Raw genomic sequence first — 26,330 nt, 5'->3', positions numbered from 1 at the left:
AGCAGGCAGGGACTCTGGGAGGCAGTGGGTAGAACAGAAGGAAGCCCCTTGCTAGGACTGCCATGGAACCACTGCTCCTTTCACTTGCTGGAACTGGCTTCAGGAAAGTAGCTCCAGGGAAAAATTTTTTTTAATTTAAAAAAGTTTGTAAAGGTGGGGAAACTGAGGCCAGAGAAGGAGGCAGACCTGCCCGGTGCACACAGGGCAATATTAAACAGTAGTTAGTATACGTACTGTGCCAGCAAAAGATCTTTGGTTTGGCCAGGTGCAGTGGCTCATACCCACAATCACAGCACTTTGGGAGGCCAAGGCAGGTGGGTCATTTGAGGACAGGAGTTTGAGACCAGACTGGCCAATATTGTGAAACTCCATCTCTACTAAAAATCCAAAAAAAAAAAGTTGGGCATGGTGGTACATGCCTGTAATCTCAGCTACTAGGGAGGCTGAGGCAGAAGAATCACTTGAACCCAGGAGACAGAGGTTGTAGTGAGCCAAGATAACACCACTGCACTCCAACCTGGGCAACAGAGTGAAACTCTGCCAAAAAAAGTCTTTGATTGAAGTCTGACTCTATTGCTTATCAGCCCAATGACTTTGAGCAAGTGACTTCTGCAAGTGTCTTTTTTCCTCTGCAAAACAGGATTAATAATAAGTAAACACCCCATCTCTTTCTCCTAGATGTCTACCAAGAAGGACAGGCTCCTCCATGACCCACTTCCCCCATACTTGTCTCAGAATAAACACACATGCTCCTTCCGTCTGTCTGTTGTTCCTACTGATACAGTGTGGAGACAGCATAGGAGCTGAGGATGAGCATCAAAATAAGAAACAAGGGGAAGTGGCAAGGTTCTTGAATCACTCCAATTCTTCCACTTCTTGCTCTAAGTTGCCATATAAAGTAAGGGAAGTACTCCTTTGTCTTCTGCTCCCCCTGCTTCCCCTAAGCATATAGGCCCAGAGTGCATCTTAGTGGCACCATCAGAGTGTCTCCCACTTGTTCTTTGTCCCCCAAACTCCATCCAGGCTTCACATCTCAGAATGTCTGTGCTAAGTCCATCGTGTCACTCTGTCTCCTCTTTGAGGTCCTGCAGGAGAAAACTCACCCAGGGCTGAGCTTGAAGAAGCATTGTGCCTTTACCATGTCCTTTGCTTTTTTACCTGTGTCTAGTGTCTCGTCTGCAGTGATTGAGCAGTTAGTTTCCTTTGCTGTGCCCGCTAGGGAGCTCAGAGTGGTCAGACCATCTCTAGTGACCCTGCACAGGCTTAGGGCTTACATCTTGCTTCCCACCCCTCAGCTTCCATCTTCCTGCCAACCAATTTTTCTTTACCCTAGTTTTTTAACTTGGTGAATCTTATTATAATTTATACATTCTTGTCAGCTGTATCAAATCTCTTTTATGGAATAAGGCAGGGCATAAATTAATAAGAATATAGTCATTTTTCACACCAAAGGCCCCATTTGTGAAGACTTTCCCTTCAAGGGTTTTGCATTTGGAAAGATTTATGTCTCCTGAACAACCAGCAATTGTTAATTCCCTATATGTCATCCTACTTTTTATTAATTAGGCATAACTGCCATTTAGAACTTCCAGTTGTCACGATCTGTGAGATAAACAATGAAACCATGCTGAGCTGATCATTTTTCAAACAAAAGCAAAGAAATGTGCCCTTTCTTTTGCTCTGGGCAACTTTGTCATGGGTCAATGTATGATTTCAATGAGGTTTTCAAGATCTTGGACTTAGCACAATGGCGTTCGGGAGATTGAGGCTTGGAGAGGTGAGGTGGCATGTCCAGGTTCCAGGCAGCTTAGTAACAGACTAGACCCCGGTGGCCAACCCCTATCCTATCCACCAGGTCATCCTGCCTTTGGGTCCCCCATTTTCAGGTACTCTATTGGATGGATGGTGTTGTTTGGGGACACCCACAGTTCTTGTGTTTAGGGTAGCAGAGACAGCCAGACTGATACAGGACAAAGGGTGGCTGTGGCCTCTGCGCTTGGGTCCCCTCTGTCCCCTAAACCTCAGCATGCAATGAATGAGACTGAAAGGATGCAGGCAGTTCCTGGGAAAATGATCACCCTGGGAAGGCTTGAAACATGTGGCTCTCAGGCTGGACTGTCAGTGGACAATGGCCTTAGCTTGGGTTGGGGAGGAGAGAAGAGGGACAACAGCTAGCAGAAGCCAGGATTCCAGCCGAGCAGGCAGGTGCTCTTGGCGGGTGCTGGAAGGTGTCTAGGATGTTGAGCTACCACAGGAGAAAGGGTGAGGGCTCCCTCAGGGCCTGAGAACTGAGATTCTCTCAGGGGTCCAGGAGCTTCCCTCTCCATGCACCCCCACAGGAGATCCTGCTGCGCTCCAACGTGTACAAGGACTATGCTATGGACAAAGACAAGGGCCTCAACGGGGTGGTGCGCTACAGCTTCCTGAAGACTGCGGGCAGCCAGGACTAGGAATTCTTCACCATCGACCCAATCAGCGGCTTCATCCAGACTGCGCAGTGCCTGGATGGCTAGACCCAGGCAGTATACAGCATAAGGGTGGGGCCTGGTGTGAAAGGCGGGGCCTGGGGCAGGCTTTCTTCTGGGCTAGGGTCCTGCACCTCGCCTCCTGGAAAGTCTCCCAGGGACCTGGCCACTGGGAAGTCCCAAGCCATCCGCTGCTCTCAGTCTTCCCCTCTGACAGCACTCTTCCGCTTCTAGCTCATCTGGTGGGCAGTGACCTGGGCAAGCCGGTGCCATACGAGACTATGCAGCTGCTGTAGGTGGCCCTGGAGGACATAGATGACAACGAATCCCTCTTTGTAAGGCATCTGGTGAGCTTGCCCACCTCCTGCGCTGGTCATTTCCACACAGGGACTCACCTGCCTGCAAACACACGCATGTACACACTCTGCTATACACACTGCGCCAGAATACACATTTGGCTAGACACAGAAGCATCTCTCTGCATGCACTTCATACAAGAACAACTATTTATTGAGCAGCTGTGTTACACTGTATTGAGTTATACTGAGCACTATTTCAAGACACTACCCAGCTTTTAAAAAACAAAAAACAAAAAAACAGACCAAAATGCCTGACTCATGGAACTGATACCCTTGTTTATGCCTGCTCATGTGCGCCCGAGGGCCCCAACACCATCGTGTACTAACTACTAATGCAGATGAGGGCCCCAACACCATCGTGTACTACTTCATTGCATGCACGCGCGTGCGCACACACACACACACACACACACACACGAAGCATGAAAATCAGCTCTGATTTCTTTTTTTTTTTGAGATGGAGTCTTGCTCCTTTGCACAGGCTGGAGTACAGTGGCGTGATCTCAGCTCACTGCAACCTCCACATCCCGGGTTCAAGTAATTCTCCTGCCTTAGCCTCCCAAGTAGCCTGCCGCTTAGATTGGGTAAATTTTGTATTTTTAGTAGACACAGGGTTTTGCCATGTTGGCCAGGCTGGTCTTGAACTCCTGATCTCAAGTGATCCTCCTGCCTCAGCCTCCCAAAATACTGGATTACAGGCTTGGGCCACTGCACTCCATCCAGCTCTGATTTATTGATATGGGGCTGAGATGAAATCTGAGGGCAGGGCTAAGGGGCCCTCCTGTGGACTCCAACTCTGGTTGTTTTTTCTTGTGTGTACGTGGGATGTGATGTGCCCTGGAGACTGTTGAGTGTGCATGCATACACATGCATATGCATATAAGAGTAAGGTGTGTGCTCCTCTCATTTAAACACTCATTTGGGTTCTGGGCAACACTCTGTGAGGGCAGAGCTCAGGTCCCCAGACTATGCTTTGTTCCCTTGAGGTTACCACAGTTCTATTCACCCCATAAGGCCTGGACAGTAAACTCCCTCAGCACCTACAAAGTTACTGCCTAGGGCCCCAAAGCAGGGACTGGAAGCTCAGGCTTTCCCTTGGCCCCCTGTGATGACGTCCCCCTCCCCCTGCAGAAAGGCAGCCCCCAGTACCAGCTGCTGACAGCACCTGAGCACTCGCCACGTGGCACCCTCATGGGCAATGTGACAGGGGCCGTGGACACAGATGAGGGCCCCAACACCATCGTGTACTACTTCATCGCAGGTGGGGCCCAACAGAGCTAATGCTCTGATTACCTGGGGCTAGAGATGATCCAATATGCCCCACCCCTGGCCTTGCCCCCTCACCCTGTGCCATGGTCCCACCCTTAGCTGGCAATGAAGAGAAGAACTTCCATCTGCAGACTGACTGGCATCAGCTGCTGCTGCAGGACCTGGACTGGGAACGAGAAGCTGTCTTTTCCTTCATCATAAGGCCTCCAGCAATTGCAGCTGGACACCTCCCCATGGACCCTCCCCAGCCCTCAACCTGGGTGCTGACCTCACACTGCACGAGGTACACGTTGTGCTAGAGGACATCAACGACCAGCTGCCACACTTCACCAAGGCTGAGTACACTGCAGGTGCAGGGACTGGAGCCTGGGCACAAGGTGTGGGGTGGCCCCTGCCCTGCCATTTACACTGCCTGCCTGCTCCTGCAGGGGTGGCCACCGACATCAAGGTGGGCTCAGAGTTGGTCTGGGTGCTGGCCCTGGACACAGACATTGGCAACAACAACCTTGCCTTCTACAGCATTCTGGCCATCCACTACTTCCAGGCCCTTGTCAACAACTCTGAAGATGTGAGCCAGGTCTTCACCATGGCTAGGGGCCTGGCAGCACGTGAGTGGCCTCTAGCCACGACCTCTCAGTCATTGCATGGACTGTCATCTGGAGGAGATGGGGTCTGGCACCCAGCATCCTGCTAGCAGCCTGCACACTGATCCCCAGGCAGAACCTCCTTGCCTGAGTTGGGCTACACACCAGCTCGGGCCTTGAGAAGTGGGTCCACATTTTCCCAGGACAGCAGCAGAACCACGTGTGGGGTGGGGCTGGTGGTGGAGATGAGCTGGCACCTAGCTGAAGGAAAGAGCTGGATGTGGCCAGAATGGGGGTCCCCTGCTGTTCCCTGCAGTGGTCCGAGATGACACAACCGTCACTGACATGGTCACAAGGAAACCCGGGGAGGAAGGAAAAGTTGTGCAAAGCAACATTAAGCAACAGGGACTGGACCAAACATCCCCACCCAGGGAAGCAGCCCAGGTCACCCAGCTGGTGGCTGCCAGGCCAGGCCAGGGCCACAGTGCCCTGGGGCAGCTGGGCAGGGACCAGCTCTCAGGGCCTTGAGTGAAACTCAGGCCAGGCTCCAGCCAGGACAAACATGTTTCTGGGGAACAGTGCCTGGGCGATGAATCCCACAGAACTTGTGCAGTCCCTGGAGTGACGCTGTACAAGTCTGACACTGTCACAAGGGAAATGAAGACAAAAACAACAAAACAGAAGCAAAAAATACTGAAAAAAATGATCTACCCCACCCTTCATTCCAAGAGTATAGTTCACCCTGCCTTTTCTGGGGGACCATGAGTAAGCCTAACCACCTCTCTGAGCCTCAGTTTTCCAACAACATAAAAGCAGGGTGGAGAGCTGACACCAAGTTCCCACTAAAGCAGGATTCTCACGCAGGCTGCTCTAGGGCAAGACAGGCTGGTGATGCCGTGTGCTGAGCTACTCTCATTGCATGGGGCTGCTGTGACTGCGTTCTGGCACCAGTAGCTTGGGCCCCATACATGCTTCTCAGTTCCCAACAAGGGCTTATGGGCTGAGGGGCAGGCTCCAATTTTCTATATGGTGAGAAAAGGAAAAAAGAAAGCGAGAGAATGAAAGCTGCCCAACATATCTCTTTCAAAACTAAGATCACAGGTTCCAGAAGGAGCTGGGATCCGAGCTCTATCTACCATGCTCTTTCAGAACATCAGGGTTGCTGAGGAAAGTGATGGGGCTTAGGGGCTGGCTTCCTGTCTTCTTGGCTCTCCCACAGCAAAACACAGAGACTCCACCCCACGGCCACATCTCAGAGCAACTCTTCCAGATATCTACAGCCCCCCAGGTTACAGCTGCCCAAGAGGACCCACACCACCCAGTAAGCCTCACCAAACACAAGAAGGAAGGGTCCATCACCTCCATCAGGATCTTGATCAGCATGGGCTCATGCTCTGCCACAAACTGATCATGCTGTAAAGGAAAGCAGGGACACAGGTCAGCTCTGGGGTTGTCTGAGCACAGTGGGGCACAAAAGGCCAGGCAGGCCCTGGATACACTCTTCCCTGAGAGCTCCTGGCATTCCCAGCCCAGTGGTCCTGGGGCCTCCCTTCCCAGAGCTGCTACCTACATTTGGCCTCTCTACTTCAGGTTGCCTCCCCCAGTGGCTCATCTTAAGCCAATGAATTAGCTCCAAGTAAAACTTCATTTGACTCCATGGCCGGAGGCAGAAACAGCTGGTTTTCCGTGAAAATGTACCCCAGCCTTGGCATCAGGTTCTGAGATGCTGGCCTACCATAGCCCAGCCTGGGCATACCTGCTTCTGGTAAGGGTCGGGGAGGAAGCTGCAGCCTTTCTCAAGAACAGTCAGGATCTCTTCCTTGGTGCTGTTTTTCTCCAGGTTGTGATCCAAATAACCCACCAGTTTCTTGCACACCTCACAGAAGCCACTGTCCTTTGGCTGAGTCAAGTGAACTACATGAGAGGGTGGCAGGCTCAGTGCTGGCAGGGCCCTCCCCGACCCAAGAGGGGCACCATCCTCTCCCACACCCAGTGCTCACTGGTCAGCACAGGCAGCTGCATGCTGGAGCAGAGGCGCAGCATGCTGCACACCACCTCGGCACTGACCTCCTGCAACAGGATGGACAGGATGGAGCTGCTATATGTGTCCACCACCTCTTGGCACTCTTCTGACAAGGACTTTGGCAGCTTCGCACACATTTTGTCTAAAGCGTCTAGTATTTCTTTCTGAAGCACATGAGAGGATCCTGTGAGAAGTTGGGAGGCTGGGCAAGGGTGGAGGAGATTCTGAAAATGCTAACATGTCCAGGAAATGAGTCGATGATGGGTGCTGCTTCCATCCCCAGGAAACTATGGAGCCACAAAGCAGGGCAACAGTGCATACCCTTCCCCCACCCTGCCCCCACCAGCCTAGAGGTCCCACTGGTGAGGACTGCCTTCCACGAGATGGGATGTGGCTGCATACATGCCAAGGCTGGGCCAAGCCCTCTCTCCTGTGGGATTTTCCCACTGGAACATTCTGGCTCAGGGAGCAGGAGAGGGCCGCACCCTGCCAGGAGGACAGCACACCTCAGTCTTGTTGTTGTCAATCAGCTTGGTCACCTCCTTCACCAGGAATTCACACACCTCACAGTAAACATCAGTCTTTGCTGGGACCCCGTGCTTCTGTGGAAAGAGTAGAGTACTCGCAGCCCTTGGTCTGGCTCCCCTAAAGGAAAGGGATGCAGAGACCAGGGTGGGTTAGCCACATCAAGGACCACTGCCTACTGAATTGCAAATGATATGTCACTTCCTCTTGATATCCAAGTTAATCCCCTGTTTTTATATGGTGGGAAACTCACTGCCCCCCTTTCACCAATCCTCTACCACCAGTACTTCCCCCTAACCCCACCAAAACAAAACTCAGGAACTCATAGTTCAGAAGATAGAAAGTCCCTTCCCCATCCCAAGGAGCCGTCCTGATGATGTGTTCAGTTACAACTGTTTCATCATTCAGGGTTCATTTTGGGGAGAAGGATGAAGTGAGGAGTTCACTGGGGCGCACTCTGTAGAAGACAGAACACTGAATACTTTCAGGTCTGCTCGTGTCTCCTGAGTCTCAAGCACTTGAGAATGTTTTTCTAGAACCCACCTTTAATAAGGTAATACTGTTACAGAGACTGTTCTGTGACAATGGGAATGTTCTCTACCCCTGCTGTCCACTAGAGGATGTAGCTCCCTGTGCACTGAGTGCTTGCAATGTGGCTGGTGTAGCCAAGGGGCAGGATTTTTAATTTTGCTCCATGGTATTTCACTGAAACTTAAGTAGTCACATGTGGCTGTAACTCTTCACTTTCTCTGGCCATCACTTTCATGACCAGGCAGGGCTGGGCTGAGGAGCACCCCATGTAAGGGAAGGCAGGAAACAGTGCTTCCTGGATTCCAGCTGACACTTCGGCCTGTCCCCTGGGCTACACACTCTGCACATGCAGAGAGGAGACAGCAGAGAGAGACGAGCAGCTGGCAGTCAAGTGCCGTGTGATGTTCTAGAACAAGAAGCGTGTGCATGCACCATGTATTAAGGCATCACACAGCCCAGGCCTTGAAGAACTACCATGTAAGCCCCATGGGCACAATGACATCATCTGTCTGCCATAGCCCCCAACACTGCCCAATCCATAATAAATGCCTAATACACATTTATTATGGGATAAAGTAGTCTGATCTTCACCAAATGAAATGTTGTAAACAAAAGAGACACCACACAGGCCCAGTGAGACTTCCGTATACTCTGAGGGGTGTGCTGGGGACATCCAGTCTGTCAGGGCCACAGGATGGGGAGGGACCCAGACAGCGCATGTGAGAAGGTGAGGCTGGAGCCAGACACTGCAAAGTCACCTGTGAATGGCACACTGAAAATATGCAGACTTGATCCCACAAACATTAGGGTTGACAACCACAGAAATAAAATGTTTCCAAGAGAACTCAGGGTTGGGGGTTGCATGAATATAGGGGACAGCATGAACCAGTGATAAACTCAAAGACCCTTGGGAGCCAGGCAGGGAACCAAAAGAAACATGTGGCTTGTAGGATGTATGTAATATGACACAGCAGGGAGTGGCGTGGCATTGCACAGCCCTGGCCAGCACACACAGTGATGCTGGGTACCTTAATGGGCTCCACCAGTTCCAGGGCAGGGATGACGTCCTTGGAGGCCACTTTGGAAGGGACCAGAGTCTGCATGGGCATCTCCTTCACCTCATCGCAGAATCCAATGAGCCAGAAGATCTCCTTGGGTTGCTGAAGAGAGCACAAAACAACCAGTCAGTGGTACCTGTGCCCACTGCCCCCCAGTCCCATCCAGCCAAATGACAGCGAGCTGGACAGCACCCTGGGCCCAGTGTCAAGGCTGCCTCCCTCTCCCTCTCCCCCTCCCCCAAGTGAACAGATTCCAGATTCTATGTTAAAGGGCTCATGTCTGAAGCAGTACATATGTGCTAGTTGCATCTAGGGGAGGAGGCCACACAAAACGCTTAAGGGACATTGAACAGAGTCTCTATCCAGAGCCACCACAAGGAAGGGAGACTCCCCAGCACCTTCAACACCTCCAAGGACACCTGGTCTGCTCTAGAATGTGTTTTTCAGGCCACTCTAGGTAGGAACTAAGCTATGTTTCTTTTAGAGGAGAAACTATCATGCCTATAAAGTAGCAGAAAGCCAAATGTGTTAGAAATCAAACCACATCAGATCTTTCAGTGTCAGGACCATTTAAAATGAGGCATTAAGGGGAAATGCTGGCTTTTTAAAAACCACATTCTGTGTTCGCAATGGTACACAGTGCACATGAAAACCCAATCCCCGAATGGATGAATCATTTCAAGCCACAACGTCTCTGGATTGATCCCTTTCACCATCTAGACACCAAACACAGAGCACTAGCTAGTCCAGACATCCACCATGACACTGATGGCTAAGAGCGAGACAAGCCTATAAACTCTGTATACCATGGAAATCAATGACCAGCAACCAGCTCTGAGCCTGACTGCATTTGCCTCCCAGCACCAAACCCTAAAGCAGCAGGAACAAAAGTGCTAAAAATGGGACCTGTTAAGGGAAAGGAGCTAGATTATGACTATGGCTCAGCTTGTTTTAATATCAAGAAGGCTTGAGAATTAAATAAGACTGGGGGTGTCTGAAAAGTATATCCCAAGTCCCCTATCTTTGGCACACCTTAAGAATGAAAAAAAAAATCAGAACACAGCTGAAGATACAGCAAACTTTTTAGAAAAAGAGAGGCCAAGATTCAGGAGGTATAGGGCTGCTTCTGCCTCTATTGGTTTTGTTCTAACTCCTTTAAGAGGCCTAGGTGAAAATTCGGGTATTTCAACCAAAGTGCTCTCCCATTAGACTTCAAAATACCTTCAAGAAAAGCTCTTATGCTAATCCTAGGATGGATGCTGATGCTCAGAAGGTAGCAGTGTTTAGGACGGTCCCAAAGGACCCTGGCTCAGAGCAAGTATGGACAGGGCACTTGGTCCCTCCAGCGTGCCATTTGATGTGCCTCTAGATCCCAAAAGACCCTGTCACCCAGAGGGGCAGAAGCCACAATCAAGAGATTGTTTCCAATTCTCTGGATCCAACAGCCAGCCTGCTGGCTGCTTACAAATGTTTGCTCATGCAGAAGAAGCATTTCTGTGGTTATGAAAAACAGCACTAAACACATGCAATGCCTACTTGTGTTGTGACAGACACAAGGTGCCCTGGGGAAGCCAGACCTACACTGGACTTCCTAGCCAGCCTATGCTGAAGGAAGCTGGGCTACCTATGGTTCCCTATCCTCACACTGGTGGCCTGCATGTACATATGCTTTATGTGGATTGTGACCAGAACAAAATGCTCTGTTGGCTTCGTTTTTCTGGCTCCCCCTCAAGAGGAGGTGAGACCCCCCCCAACACCTCAAGGGTTCATGGGCTGAATTACAGAGGAGAGATGCAGAAGCCCTCTTCAGCTGAAAATTATTAACGGAGAGGGACCCTGCCTCTGTAACCATTCCTTGTATGTGTCAATGTGTCAGAGTTAATCATACCATGCCAAAAAAAAAAAAAGAAAGTGACTAGAAGAAGCAGCAGACCACAATAAGCAGATTATAGTAGTGGATACATACCTGATCCTGCTGTTGAACAAAAAGACAGGAAATCAGAGGTGAAAATAAGAGAAAGGAAAGGACACAACAGTTAAGAAAAATTAAAACAACAATCAAGCAGTTAACCACGTGTAAGAATGGCTCAAGAAGTTCAGGGGAAATGCCGCTGTGGTCAGATCTTAGCAACCTACCTTATCCCTGCTGTCTTGTGGACAAGGGGCCCCTGAAAGCTTTCCAGGCCCTGCAGGGATAGAGCATTTGGGGGCCGTCCTGCTTGTGTGTGCACCATCTCCATGTCTCACACACTAAATCACACTCTAAACATTGTGCATCAGGGGCCCTAGAAAAACACCACCTGATGAAAGGTCTCCATTCCTCAGGAGCCCACACCAGCCCCAGGCCCGCAAGGCTTTCCCACAGGTTAGTGACCAGCAGCACCTCGGACCAAGACACAGGGCTGCCCAAGTAAGGGGGGTGTGTTATAATCACCCTGAGGGGTCAGGGATCCTAGGCAATCTACCACAGGTGGCCAAATGCCACCCTGGAAGGCCAGTTTAACACTATATCCAAAGCCTCATGCTTCCATTCAGCAGTTCCAGCTTTCATTCTCTATACTAAGTGGAAAGGCAGGGATGTGCATACATGTATGCATTTGGCTATAAGGATATTCATCTTCCCAAAGCCAAACCTGAAAACAACCTAGACATCTGACCACAGGGGACTGGTTATGTAAATACTGTCCTATGTTCACAGGTGATTATTATGTAAGCACTTAATCATCTGTACAAGAATATTCAATGGCCAAGATATGTTTAGATAAAAATGCAAACTACAAAATACAAGGCAGTATATATGATCCCGTTGATGTTTTTTAAAACTCCAAATGATTTTTGATGTGGGAAGTATTGTCCATATTTTTCAAAACATTTCTACACAGTATAACTTTTATAATGAAAAAAATATTTTAACTTAGCTTTCAGGAGACTAAGTCCCATCAATGCTTATCTTTACCTCCTTCAGGTGCATGTCTTTGTAAGCTGCCTTTAATTGCCTTTAGAACATGGTAGGCTGTGAGTTTTAATCCCAAATAAACTGCTCCTTCTGGATGCCTTGCTTGAGTGGTTAGAGCAGGTCAGAGAGTCAATCTTTCAGCCTCCTTGGCCATAAGATCTGGCTGCAACTACTCAACTATGCTGCTGTAGCACAAAACAGGCATCATTGTCTTCTGAAAAATGACCCTTTTTGCTTTGTACCCTTTCTGTACAAAACAGATGATGGGCCAGTTTGCTGACCCCTGGATCAGAGAACAAACTCAAACACTGGTATGTCAATCTCAAGTGTTCCGAAAGCATGACAGAGAAGAAAAAGGTGCAGCCCACCTCCTCAGCCCCGCCAATCAGATCTAAGGAGGCAGTGCCTTCCCAGATGGGTGTTCTTGATTCTAATAAAGGAACACCCCTACCACCTGAATGCCTTCAAAGCCAGTGCAGGAATTACCAACTCAAGCAGCAGCTTCAGCAGACACTGCTGCAGTGCACAGGACAAACTCTGGGAGGCAGTATTCTCCCATTCAGGCAGCAACAGAGCCATTCTCAGGTGGGGCTCAGTTAGAGCCCTTGACTTCTACAGATTCCAGGGTTACAGCCAGACCTAGAAACCTGCTGGCTGGCCTGAATGGGCAGAGACTAACAAAATGTCAGGAAGCCACCACCAGGGCAGTGCCAGGGATCAAGACACTTCAGCCTCTCCCATGATGGGGAAAGGTACTGAGATTGCAAGTGGAGAGTCCCCTAGCCAGAGGGTTCCATTTGGCCCAATTCAGTACTCTAAGGTTAAAAAAGGAAAACTAAACCATGGAATATTCAAAATTCCTGGAAATGATGAAATTTGAAAAACAAAGAAAAATGCTAACAAGGGGCCTCCGTGCCACCTACCATGTGCATCCTCATCAGAATGGCAATTTTGGAATACTGGCTGATACAGTTCTTGCACTGAGGTGAAAGAAACAGATTGCTAAACAAATCACTGCAACAATGCACCAAAAACCAACCAGCCAAAAAAACCCCAGCATTTCCAACAGTGGCAACTGGTGACTGTCAAGCAAGTTTCTAAAGTAGAATTTGATAAATGTCTGCTCGGGGCCAGTTTTAATAAGATGAAAATGACAATTTGGTTATTCTATTATTTATAGAAAACGTGTGCAAAAGATGCTTTGAAAATATATCTTAAGGGACCTTAAAGATTCCATCCTCCTGTCTCCTTTATCTCTAACCCCACTTGCCCCAGGATCATACAGCAACTATTCAGTGGCAGTTTGGAGAGAAGGAAGCTAGGAGATACACCACTTAGGAACTGGAGATTGTCTTTCAAAACCATTTACACCATCTCAGATGGCACTGCAAAGCTTAAATCCAGTAGAGTCAAGTTATAATGATTTTTCACAGCCTATTTTCAGACTATCTGATACAGCCTCTCAGAGAGGGTTCAAATTGGGAAATGTATTTAAATGGTGTTATGCAAAGACATTTAAAATGAGGCTACAGGATTCCTAGGCTAACAAAATCAACGAATGTTAACCTGACTGACATTCCTAATGGAGAATAAGTCAGAGAGAAAGCCTCAGCTGGGCATGGTGGCTCACTCCTGTAATCCCAGCTACTTGCAAGGCTGTGGAGGAGACTGCTTGAACCCAGGATGTTAAAGGCTTCAGTGAGCTATGACTGTGCCACTGCACTCCAGCCTGGGTGACAGAGCTAAACACTGTCTCAAGAAAAAAAGAGGAGAGAGAAATCCTCATCTCCTAGAGCCAGCCACTCCCACTCAAAAAGCCTCTCTATATCCCAACGGACAGAGTGATTACAACCAGCTTCCCACCTGCCAGTCTAGCAGGTTTCTTCAGTTGTCAGTTACTAAAAATAGCATTTTGGTCTTACAAATCCACCAGAGTGTGATTAATAATGTTGGAATAGGGACCCAGAATGAAACCATCTACCTACGGGGCCAAAAAAATGAGTTTCTGAGCCCAGAGGACTAAGGGAGGCTTCCAGGGGAACCATGGTCAGTGATCCTGCTTGCTGCAGGAGCTCAGCTAGAATTCTAAGTGTCACATAAGGCTGGGCACAGTGGCTCACACCCGTAATCCCAGCACTTTGGGAAGCCAAGGTGGGCAAATCACTTGAGGTCAGGAGTTGGAGACCAGCCTGGGCAACACAGTGAAACCCCATCTCTACTAAAAATACAAACATTAGCTGGGTGTAGTGGCATGCACCTGTAATCCTAGCTACTCAGGAGGCTGAGGCAGGAGAATCACTTGAACCAGGGAGGTGGAGGTTGCAGTGAGCTGAGATCATGCCACTGCACTCCAGCCTGGGTGACAGAGCAAGACTCTGTCCCAAACAAAAAAAAGGGGGAGTAAAAAGTGTTTCTACAGTGTTCCTAATACACAGGGTACTTCACAAGAAAGAAAATCCTCCCAGAAATGGTCTCCTACTTTTTGTCCCCAGTTTTGTTACATATCCAGATTCCACTGACCAAAATAGATTCAAGTCTCCACTACCTACTCAAGCTGCTTTCCTGGAAAAAAGAAAAGTGTGCTGTCTGAACACCCTACTCTAGCCTCCAGAACCCAGTCGCCAGGCCCAGGGCTTCCTCAATGCACAAGGACACAAGGCTCACCATGTTGACCATGCCAGGGCCCAGGCAGTCACACTGCTCCTTGACATGCTCCGCCATGGCCTGAACAAAGGTGGAGTTGGTCCATATAGCAGTCTGGCTGTCAGTCACCATCTGAATGCAGTCCTGATAAATGTTCCCATCAACCTACAGGAGAGGCAGTTAGGTCAGCAACTTTAGAGGACTCAAATTCCTAGGGAAACGTCCTTATATACTCAAGGCTACAGCATTAGAGGGCACTTACTGACCAGTTCCTAAGGTGCTTTACAGGCTCTCAAATTACTGATTACTTAAAATCAACTGAGTGTTCATTATAGTGACAGTACGGTATAAAAGGAGGGTTAGTATAAAAAGGTTGGCTAGGCACAGTGGCTCACACCTGTAATCCCAACACTTTGGGAGGCTGAGGCAGGCAGATCGCTTGAACCCAGGAGTTTGAGACCAGGCTGGACAACATGGCAAAACAAAAAATACAAAAATTAGCCAGGTGTGGAGGTGTGCATCTGTACTCCCAGCTACTTAGGAGGTTAAGGTGGGAGGATCACTTAAGCCTCAGAGGTGGAGGCTGCAGTGAACGATGATCATACCACTGCACTCTAGCTTGGGTGGCAGAACGAGACCCTGTCTCAAAAATAAAAGAGGTACAATTTTTTAAAAGGGGGTTCATCTTTGCATATTTTAAATATTCCATTATTTAGAAACTTCATGGTACAACCATTTGAAGGCTGGCTCATGTAACTGCTGAGTCAAGCGCAGGGATAAGCCCCAGTTTAAGGACTGCAGGTGCACTCTCTGCCCTTTTTGTCTCTCATCTCCAGTGCAACCAAAAATGGGGCCCTCAGCAGCCAGCCTGTTGTCTTACCTTTGGCTGGGGCTTGCTGCAGGGTCCACCCTGAGGGCAGAGGAGGAGAGGGATGTTGGCCATGAAGGGGGCCACCAGTTCACACATGTTCAGCTCTGGGATTGTATTGGACTCCAGCTGCTTCTGGTGATTCGGCTCTGCCAGGTCCTTCTGGAGAGACTCGCAGAGGCTGAGAGCAGAGCACACCTCCCCAGGACAGCTCTGGTAGGACGGAAAGAAGCCCCACTGAAAATCCCCTCCCCAGGGGGAAACAAGACAGGCCACCTGGTGCCTCTGAATTAGTCCCTTTCTTTAAATCCCTTAAAAGAAACACAAACCTGCTTTCTAAATTCAAACTGCTCAAACATACCTAAAAACGTCAAAATTACCCAATCCAAGTGCCTCACCACACAGCAGCCACTAAGCTTCCTCAATTATCCTGTTGGGCAATGATACAGTTTGGCTATGTCCCCACCCAAATCTCATCTTGAATTGTAGCTCCCATAATCCCCACTTGTCATAGGAGAGACCCAGTGGGAGGTAATTGAATCAAATTTAAAAAATTGAATTTTTAAAAATTGAAATGAAATTTATTAATATTTTGTTTATTTTAATCCATGTGAAATTGCCCATATTTTGATCCTTTTTAATCCACTAAAAAGGCAACTTCACATGATTTAACTTAATATCAGTAGAGTTTAGATTACTGAAAAATGTCTTTCCAGCATGACTTCACTGTTCATCAGCTAAATTCTACCATGCTTTTAGAACAGACAAAAAAACCAAAACAATTCATACAAACCTCATCTGTGATTGTAATAGTTCATGGGGGGTAGGTGTGTGATTTGTAAGTTTAGTGAAGATCTAAGTTAAGGACAAACTCTGAGAACCAATAATGCTTAATATATCTGTAATTGTAAACCAAGGAATAAGAGGTAGAAGCTAAAGTATGGGACAAACAATTTCACTAAAGATACTTATCCTAACTCAAAAGTAACTACACTTTCCCTTTTCTTCTAATCACTGTGTAAACACATACAGATATAAAGCGAAATGGCCTTTACTGACTTAGAAATCCCTGATAATCTAAATTATAAAGAATTAAATCACATTTGGTGCAGATAGATCTTGTAGGACAGTTGAAAATGGGCCATGTTATTTAATGCACATATGATAACCCTCTGTTAATAGAATAACTACTTTATCAAACTATTCCTTAACATGGGTAATATTTTTCTACATTTATATGTACAGTTTGTGTTCATGAACTCCTTTAACATAACATATTAGTTTTTTTTTTTTTACTTAACACCTGGGATGGTGACTGGCAAATATTAGGCAGTCAAATGTCTGCTGAATTAATCTGTGAGTACAAGTCATTATTTTTATTCTTGACATCCAATATTTAATTTTTAAAAATTTGAGTGAGATGCCAGGACACAATGTTGAATATAGTAGCCATATGGACAGCTTTAAAGCAAAAACTTAAAAGAAAATCTCTATTCAACTACAAAAAGGAAAATGGCTTTATAATATCTGTACAAATAAATACAATATGGCTACATATTCAAACAGGTAAGTCCTTTTCTAAGAAAATGAAAAAGTAAAAAGCCCTAATGTTTCAATTTAATTTGGCAGAAATATTTAGAAATTTTCACCAATCGCTGCACACTGCTGTTAAGACTCTGATTCTGAAAGTTGAAAACCACCAATATTTTAAAAACATTTTTACTATTCAAAACACCCCAAACAATATAAGACTTTTAATGTGACAATGGATTGCCTAATTCACATATTAAATTGCTCTATGCAGGGAGATTTCACAATCCAGGATCCATAGCCATGTTGTTGTAAGTAGGATTTCAGCTTAGATTTAGCTTATTGATAGGAGGAAGACATACACTTAGCTGCATGATATGTACCAGCTTCAGGTAATTCTTTTTTAGCTTCTTTGGCAAGGACGTTAAATTGACTTAACATTGCAGCCTTGCAAAGCTGACTTGCCATTGACATACCACTTTTAAATGGGGAACTTTCAGTGATCTTCCCACTCAGGCCATCCACAATCTCCAAAGAAACATCTCCTTGTGCCCAATTCAGACTCAGAAATTTATATTCCAAGTTCATTTGAAGTGGATATGCCGAGGGCACTAAACTAATATGAGGTCTGTTGACTAAGTAAAACACAGGAAGTTTTGAAGTGAGTGCATCATCAACACATTGCTTTATAGCGATTTTGAAGCCTCTGGTATCATTGCAATTCCCATCACCAACCAGTATACTGCTGATGTAAACTAGCTGTATAAAATGACTCAGCAATGCTTCCTGTATACCAAACACTTCCCATCTTGTCAATTTGTCACTTGAGGACATACTGCTTATTCTATTAACACCATCTTTAGGACAGTAAACAGTCAATAAATTTTGCCTTCAACAGCCACATGGAGACACAGTTCTTCATTGGCTTCGAATGCAGATATAGAATGTGGATTAAGACGTAAGTGTGACTTAATCCGGGCTGATCCTTTAGGCAACTGGTTCATGTAAAGACAAATGTTGATATTCTGTTTAAGAGTGAGTAGATTAGAAGTTGGTTCTGTACAGAATATTGATTTTTCCATCATAGCAGGATTTTTGCTGTAGAAGAGTAGAAGTGGTCTGTAAAAGTACCTAAGAAGAGACCTTCTTGCTGTAATGACAGCATGAGTATCATGCAATACTCTTCCATTTGGTTTAATGCCCTGGCTGTAGTTGTATTAACCTGTGCCTATAGCTACAACCTCATGCTGTCCAGCTCTTTCAATTATAAAAGCAGCCAATGAATTGCTGCATTTCAGGCATTCTGAATGATTTGAAATTAGTTGATTAAATGTTTCCTTAACGATCTGTGAAATCTTTGCATACTGAATATATCTCCCTTCATAATGTGCTTTTGAAACATATGCCTGTTCAGGTAAAACAGTAGGTTCTGCAGGGAAAGGAGGAGGATCTGATGTTTCTAAAATTTGTGGTTCAGGTTCATCCAATTGCAGAAGCTCAAGAGCTAATTTTGCTGCATTGGATCTAGACTCCTTTTTATTTTGTCCCAGTCCAGTCTAGTACTGAATACCATCTACCACAGCACAAAAGGCAAAATACGGTCCCATAACATTATCTGTTGTCACAGTTTCCTTAAGGTCAAGCTGAACTCACTGCATTTGTACAAACTGGTGCAAGGCTGACACAGGATTTATCTCTCCACCTTTGTATTTCATTATAAATTCCTTAGGTATTTTTTTTTGGAGGAAGGACAGGATTTGAAATAGATGAAAGACTCTTGGAAAGCAACAGTTCTGGAAATTACCTGTCACTTGTGTAACTTTGGATGCTATCTTGGACAGGCTATAACTTTCTGAGAAACATCCTGTGGGTGTAGTTACCGTCTGTGTGGCTGGTTGAACTGGAGGTTCTTTTTCAGCATCTGTGCAAAACTGGGGGCCTGCAAACTCTGAAACCAATTGTTGTTGCTAGCCAAATAGCAACAACAACAAAAGACTTTTAAAGAAAAGTTTTTTTTTTTAAAGAAAAAACCTGCCATCTCCAGTAACAAGACCCCCCACAACAGCTCCATCAACCACATCGAGACGGTGCTGCAGCAGCTGGAGGAGGCGCAGTCACAGATGGAGGAGCTCTTCCAGGAGCGCAAGATCAAGCTGGAACTCTTCCTGCAGCTGCTCATCTTCGAGGGGGACGCCATCGACATTATCTCAGACCTCGAGTCTTGGAATGATGAACTTTCTCAGCAAATGAATGACTTAGACACAGAAGATCTCACGATCACAGAGGAGCGCCTCCAGCACCATGCAGACAAAGCCTTGACCGTGAACAACTTGACTTTTGACATCATCCATCAAGGGCAAGATCTTTTGCAGTAAGTCAATGAGGTCCAGGCCTCTGGCATAGAGCTGCTTTGCGACAGAGATGTAGATATGGCAACTCGCGTCCAGGACCTGCTGGAGTTTCTTCATGAAAAACAGCAGGGGGAGGCCGAGGCAGGTGGATCACAAGGTCAAGAGATCGAGACCATCTTGATCCAACATGGTGAAACCCCGTCTCTACTAAAAATACAAAAAATTAGCTGGGCATGGGCATGGTGGTGCGTGCCTATAGTCCCAGCTACTCGGGAGGCTGAGGCAGAAGAATTGCTTGAACCCAGGAGGCGGAGGTTGCGGTGAGCCGAGATCGCACCATTGCACTCCAGCCTGGGTAACAATAGCGAAACTCCGTCTCAAAAAAAAAAAAAAAAAAAGAAAAAGAAAAAGAAAAAAGAAAAAAAAAAAAAGAAAAACAGCAGGAATTGGATTTAGCCGCAGAGCAGCATCGGAAACACCTGGAGCAGTGCGTGCAGCTGCGCCACCTGCAGGTAGAAGAGAAGCAGGTGCTGGGTTGGATCCGCAACAGAGTCCATGTTAAATGCCGGACATACCACAGCCAGCTCATTACAAGAGGCTGAGCAGCTCCAATGAGAGCACAAGCAGTTCCAGCATGCCATCGAGAAAACACATCAGAGCGCGCTGCAAGTGCAGCAGAAGGTGGAAGCCATGCTACAGGCCAACCACTATGACATGGACATGATCTGGAACTGTGCTGAGAAGGTGGCGTCACACTGGCAGCAGCTCATGCTCAACATGAAAGGGCGCCTCAAGCTCGTCAATGCCTCTGCCGCTTTCTGCAAAACCTCGGAGCAGGTCTGCAGCGTCCTTGAGAACCTGGAACAGGAGTACAAGAGAGAAGACTGGTGTGGTGGGGCGTACTTCTTTAAATTGGGCCCCAACTCCGAGACGGACCATGTGACGCCAATGATCAGCAAGCGCCTGGAGCAAAAGGAGGTATTCCTGAAGGCTTGCACCCTTTCTCGGAGGAATGCAGATGACTTCCTGAAATACCTGCGCAGGAACCGTGTGAACATGCCAGGAATGGTGATGCACATCAAAGCTCCTGAGCAGCAAGTGAAAAATATCTTGAATGAGCTCTTCCAATGGAAGAACAGGGATTTCATTATTGAACCATGAGGAAGAGACGGCTGGACCAGTGTCAGCAGTATGTGGTCTTTGAGAGGAGTGCCAAGCAGGCTTTGGAATGGATCCATGAAAACGGCAAGTTCTACCTTTCTAGCACACCTCCATAGGCTCCAGTATACAGCACAGCCAGGAGCTCCAGATAACTGCAAAACAAACCAAAGAGAGAGTGAAGTTATTGATACAGCTGGCTGATGGCTTTTGTGAAAAAGCACATGCCCATGTGGCAGAGATAAAAAAAAAAAATGTGTTACTGCTGTGGTACAGAGATTTCTCTCTGTGGATGGAGAAGTACAGGACCTCTTTGGAGAAAGCCCTGGGGATTTCTTCAGATTCCAGCAAATCAAGTAAAATCTCCAGCTAGATATCACTCCAGCCAGTATCCCTGGCTCAGAAGCTTCCAGATGCTCCTCATGAACTTAATGAAGAGAAGCAGAAATCTGCCCGCAGGAAAGAGTTCATAATGGCTGAGCTCATTCAAACTGAAAAGGCTTATGTAAGAGACCTCCGGGAATGTATGGATACCTACTTGTGGGAAATGATCAGTGGCGTGGAAGAGATCTCACCTGGTATTGTCAACAAAGAACTCATCATCTTCAGAAACATTCAGGAAATCTATGAATTTCATAACTTATTCCTAAAGGAGCTGGAAAAATATGAACAGTTGACAGAGGATTTTGGACATTGTTTTGTTACTTGGGCAGACAAGTTTCAGATGTATGTCACATATTGCAAAAATAAGCCTGATTCTACTCAGCGGATTTTGGAACATGCAGGGTCCTATTTTGATGAGATACAGCAATGACATGGATTAGCCAATTCCATTTCTTCCTACCTTGTTAAACCAGTTCAGCGAACAACCAAGTATCAGTTCTTTTAAAAGAGCTGCTTATGTGCTGTGAGGAAGGAAAGGGGGAGATTAAAGATGGCCTGGAGGTGGTGCTCAGTGTGCTGAAGTGAGCCAATGACGCCATGCACCTCAGCATGCTGGAAGGGTTTGATGAAAACATTGAGTCTCAGAGAGAATTCATCCAACAGGAATCCATCCAAGTGTTGGACCCAAAAACCTTAATTTGAAAGGGTCAAGAACGGCATCTCTTCCTTTTTGAAATGTCCTTAGTATTTAGTAAAGAAGTGAAAGATTCCAGTGGGAGAAGCAAGTACCTTTACAAAAGCAAATTGTTTACCTCAGAGTTGGGTGTCACAGAACATGTTGAAGGGGACCCTTGCAAATTTGCACTGCGGGTGGGGAGAACACCAATTTCAGATAATAAAATTGTCCTTAAGTCTTCCAGTATAGAGAACAAACAAGACTGGATAAAGCACATCCGCAAAGTCATCCAGGAGCAGGCAATCCACCTGAAGGGAGCCCTGAAGGAGCCCATCCACATCCCCAAGACCACCCCTGCCACAAGACAGAGGGGAAGGAAGGATGGAGAAGATCTGGACAGCTCAGGAGATGGCAGCAGCCAGCCTGATATGATATCCATCATCTCACGGACATCTCAGAACACGCTGGACAATGATAAGCTTCCTGGTGGCTGTGAGCTGACAGTGGTGATCCACGACTTCACTGCTCGAACAGCAACGAGCTGACCATCTGCCGCGGCCAGACCGTGGAAGTTCTGGAGTGGCCGCATGACAAGCCTGACTGGTGTCTGGTGCCAACCATGGACCATTCCCCAGCGGCAGAAAGCCTGGTCCCCTGCGGCTCACTGTGCATCGCCCACTCCAGAAGTAGCATGGAAATGGAGGGCATCTTCAACCACAAAGGTAGGACTCAGTAGGGTGTGGGCAGGAGACACCTGCTGGAAGTGGCCCTGGAATGCTCTCTCTGTGCCTCTGCTGCCCGTTAATGTGTGTGATCTGCCTTGTCAGCTGTGCCTTCAGCACATGGTCACTGACTCTCGGGGCATTTCCAGTCCATCAGCACCTGAAGATGAAATGAGGATTTCACCTAGGACTCAGAAATCGTGAGTGATCTCCTCACTTCCAGGGTGGTGTAGTGAGATATGACATCAGTCTAGAGAAGAACACTAATTTTGGAACATTCCAGGTTCTTCCTTCCTTTGCCATCTGTGCCTTCTTCCTTGTGTTATGACACCTTCTGGGGCCATCCCCAGACTGCAGAGGGTTAGTCATTCCATGGAGCTAATGAAGCTTCAAGAGGATACAGCTACTGATCAGCTCCCTGATAAATTATAGGCCAAGCCATGTTCCGAATTTCTTGGGGTCTAAATGTGAGCCTACTGTCACCTCCTTAAGAAATGGGAAGAATTAGGCTGTTGTTTCTCCAGAAATCTGAAGAGAAAGGCAGAGGATTTTCAGATTTTGGCCAAAAGCCAAAAGTGTCCACTTCCATTTCTGGTGAAGCTGCCTGTGTGTTTTGAACAGCAGTGGGCTTTCCCTCATGAAGTCTTTGCATGTAGAGATTGGGGCCATGCTGGCTTTCAGCCCACTGCCAGAATATTTCTAAAGTTACATCAATATAAGTCCTTGAATTGGAATTGAAAATAAAGTACAACTTTTCCTGGAAAAAAAAGGGGGGGTGGATTTTCCCATGCTGTTTAGTGAGTCTCATGAGATCTGATGGTTTTATAAAGGGCAGTTCCCCTGCACACACTCTCTTGCCTGCTGCCATGTAAGATGTGGTTTTGTTCCTCCTTCACCTTCTGCCATGATCATGAGGCCTCCCAAGCCATGCGGAACTGTGAGTCCATTAAACCTTTTTATTCTTTTTTTAAAAATAAATTATCCAGTCTCTGGTATGTCTTTATTAGCAGCATGAAAATGGACTAATACAGGCTTTCTAAATGTTACCTCTGCTCCCCTCAGCCTTTCTTTGAAGGAATAGGAGGCCAGGTGTGGTGGCTAACACCGGTAATCTCAACATTTTGGGAGGCCGAGGTGGGCAGATCACCTGAGGTCAGGAGTTCAAGACCAGCCTGGCCAACATGGTGAAACCCCATCTCTACAAAAATACAAAAATTAGCTGGGCATGATGGCAGATGCTGGTGGTCCCAGCTACTCAAGAGGCTGAGGTAGAAGAATTGCTTGAACCCAAGAGGCAGAGGTTGCAGTGAGACAAGATTGTGCCATTGCACTCCAACCTGGGAGATGCAGTGAGACTCTGTCTCAAAAAATGATAAAATAAAAAATAAAGGAATAGGAGCTTCTGGTTGGAGGCGGAGAGTCAGCAATTCTCAGCCACTTCCCTGCAAAATGAGCTAACACAATAGGTTTCGACACCTTCCATATGCTGATGCCTCCCAAGTGTTTACCTGGACTTTTGTACCCATGCCAACCCTCCAGACATCTCAAACTTACCCCTCATTCTATCCTGCCCAACCAGCTCCATTTTAGCAAATATCTCCACCTTCATCTTCACAGAAACCCAGGAGACATTTGGAGCTCTTTCTCTCCTATACATCCCTCTCATGAGCAAGTCCAGTCCATTTAATCCTCCAAAAGGGAATTTGCATCTGCCACTTCCACTGTCCACATCACATCTCACTCACAAGGCAATGGCCTCCTGAGGGTCCTGAAGGCTTCCCCACTTGCAGCTCCCCATCATCGGGAACTAGACCAAGACCAACCCCACTGAAACCCCCTTACAATCATGGCACTCCAAGGACCTCACCTGCAATCCTTGAAGATGGCCTAGAAGGCCTTGCCACATAACCCCTGCCTTCCTCATCACAACCTTGGTCCTGTCTTGGGACAGTCCAGCCCTGCTGCCCCTCTTCAGTTACTTAAAACACCTCTTCTTTGTCAAGGCCTTTCCAAATTCCACAAAGCTAGCTCCATGTTCTTTGCTGAAAACCCAGTTGGTGGCACAGGGTCTGTGTATAATACATACTTAATGAATGAAAGATGAGCATCTTTGTAGCTGAACACCCAAGTACATTCCCTGGATTATTCCTTAATTATAAGTTCACAGAAATAAATTCACAGAAGTGAAGTTTTGCGCTTGCTCACAGAGGTCAGTTAAAGATAGGACATGATCGATCCAACTCATGAACCTTCCAGCTCTGAAGGTTACGTGGATTCCTGCAGCAATCTGACCAGTCCCCAGCAGCCGTACCCTCACTAACCCCAGGGCAAGTTACATTCAGAGGGGCCTGCTGTGCCAAAGCTATTCTGGATGCCAAACTGTAGCCAAATGCTGTTGGGGAATTCCAGAGCTGTGAAAAGACTTTCCATTTTAATCAGTCTACTCTGGGCCACTGCCTCTCGTGGGTCCCAGAAACACTTTCAGGGAAAAGCCTATCCCTGTCACTTACTGTTTCTCCTTTAATGATGTCCAGGATGACCAGGAGGTAGGAGTCCACAATCTACTTGCATGAAGCAGACATGCTCAGTTTAGGGAGCCAGTCACAGGTCTTCGCCAAGTAAACAAGGATCTTCTCCTACGAGAGGACACCAGGTCAGAATCAGGACCGGCTTTCCTCCCTGGAAATAAACAGGCTTAAGGCAAGAAGCCCTCAATAGCTACCAGAAAAACCAAGCCTAGAAAACAACCAGCCCTTGGGGAAAAGGACTTGGCTATGGTTAGCTACAGCTCTCTCAGATCCATCAGGCAAAAGCAGGCATGACGTTCAAAATGAAGGTCCTCTGACCTGCACTCTCGCAGGTATGGGGTATTCTAAGCAGAGAGGGTCAAGCTGGACCTAGGTATTAGTGTCAGCAACATGACATCTCAATTAACTGGGCATTTAGTCCCAGGGTCAGCAAAGCAGGCCCTTCAGCTTATTTTTGTACAACTCAGAACTCAGAGTGGTTTTTACATTCTTAAGGCATTGTTAAAGAGAGACTGTGTGACAGGGACAGTAGATGGCTCATAAAGCCTAAAACCTTTTCTCCTTGGTACTTTGTAGAAGATATCTGCCACACTCAGACCTACACCATTGCTCTTTAGACACCAAAATCACAGCTCTTAGTAACAAGTGCCCATGCCCGCAGCTCAGGCCCCATCCCCACTCACAGCCACTCACCTCGGTGGCATTGTCTTTCAGCATGTCACCCACTGTGGTGACAACATCTTTGCATATATTGCAGGGAAGTGATATCTAAGAGAAAGAATACAATAAATTTGTATATGTAGTACACAAGTTCACACCCCACACAGTTGGAACCCCCTGTGGCCTTTTCTGTATTGTGTCTAACCAGGGATATGATCATGACCACGTTCCCCTGTCACATCCTGGCTTTCCACTCTGCATGAGCAGTGCTGGGGCACCACAGGGAGGGAAGGGAGTGTGACTCACCACAACACACTGATTTACAGGATACAGAACCTTTGCTCATGCCCAAGCAGCACCCCACGTGGCACAGGTCAATTTCACATCAATGCTCACACCTTAGGAAACTGAGGCTTAGGTGAAATCACAGAGTCACATCAGTACAGCAGAGAGGTGGGTGGGACAGAGTAACAAACACCCCACCCACTTCTGAAGGCACACCCACACTGTGCTTCCTCTGCCTTTTGGGCAAGTTAAGAGGCACAGCCACCCCAACGCCAATCTTCTGATAAGCCTGGGCACTAAGACCCCTACCTGGCACAGAGGTCATGGAAATTCTAGTTGATTCCTTGGGGAAGAATGCCCAGGCTCCCTTCTTGATGTCAACTGACTTTCCACCCATGAAGAAGAAACTAGCATTTCTGGGTGAGACCGAGGAACGCCTGTGACTCAGCTGCATTTACAGAAACCTGTTTGAATCTAGTCAGGCTAATACAGTTGTCCTTTGGTATCTGAGCAGGTATCAACTCCAGGACCCCTGTAGGCACCCAAATCCCAGGATGCTCAGGTTCCCAGATTGCCCTCAGCATCTCAGCACAGTACCTCAGAGGGTCAAAGGTACTGTGCATGGAGCCATAGCAAGAGAGGGCTGGGCCATGACAAGACCGGCCAGTCAGGGAAGTTTTAAAGTCCTCACTGAACATACATTAAACCTGGAAACAGGAAGTAGTATTAAAAACAAGACTGAAGGCAAATTAGAA

The 26,330-nt window shown here is 47.1% G+C and overlaps 1 protein-coding gene and 2 pseudogenes across 3 annotated transcripts; 1 reads left to right on the top strand and 2 right to left on the bottom strand.

Moving 5' to 3' along the window:
* Positions 1 to 1,414: 1,414 nt before the first annotated feature.
* Positions 1,415 to 15,495, bottom strand: LOC100895713 (prosaposin-like). Of its 3 annotated transcripts, XR_013532074.1 has the most exons (6): positions 14,435 to 15,495; positions 8,785 to 8,916; positions 7,207 to 7,302; positions 6,745 to 6,864; positions 6,434 to 6,591; positions 1,415 to 6,090 (listed from the first exon to the last, which is right to left on the bottom strand). XR_013532074.1 is itself a non-coding variant. In XM_078364829.1 (4 exons), exons 1-4 carry the CDS (start codon positions 14,543 to 14,545, stop codon positions 6,613 to 6,615), a joined length of 591 nt encoding a protein of 196 aa, XP_078220955.1. In that variant the 5' UTR covers positions 14,546 to 15,495; the 3' UTR covers positions 6,416 to 6,612. The 3 variants fall into 3 exon arrangements, 1 of the variants encoding a protein (XP_078220955.1); XR_013532073.1 differs by having other exon boundaries at positions 6,434 to 6,864; XM_078364829.1 differs by lacking the exon at positions 1,415 to 6,090 and having other exon boundaries at positions 6,416 to 6,864.
* A 1,308-nt stretch (positions 15,496 to 16,803) lies between these two features.
* Positions 16,804 to 18,929, bottom strand: LOC103790784 (adenosine deaminase domain-containing protein 1 pseudogene; annotated as a pseudogene).
* LOC108590217 (triple functional domain protein pseudogene) lies at positions 18,637 to 23,102 on the top strand (annotated as a pseudogene).
* The last annotated feature ends 3,228 nt before the right edge of the window (positions 23,103 to 26,330 follow it).

This window comes from Callithrix jacchus, chromosome 2, assembly GCF_049354715.1.
Source record: "Callithrix jacchus isolate 240 chromosome 2, calJac240_pri, whole genome shotgun sequence".
Lineage (NCBI taxonomy): Eukaryota > Metazoa > Chordata > Mammalia > Primates > Cebidae > Callithrix > Callithrix jacchus.
The sequence above is the reverse complement of the archived record's forward strand: the minus strand, read 5'-3'. Positions and strand labels throughout refer to the sequence as shown.

Bases quoted from the DNA above. Each gene is read 5' to 3' on its own strand.
- LOC100895713 (XM_078364829.1), bottom strand. From the start codon at position 14,545: ATGGTGACTGACAGCCAGACTGCTATATGGACCAACTCCACCTTTGTT. The intron at 7,303-8,784 runs GTACCCAGCATC...CTCTTTCCACAG, and splicing joins AACTGGTGGAGCCCATTAAG to AAGCACGGGGTCCCAGCAAA. The intron at 6,865-7,206 runs GTGTGCTGTCCT...CATGTGCTTCAG, and splicing joins TTGACAACAACAAGACTGAG to AAAGAAATACTAGACGCTTT.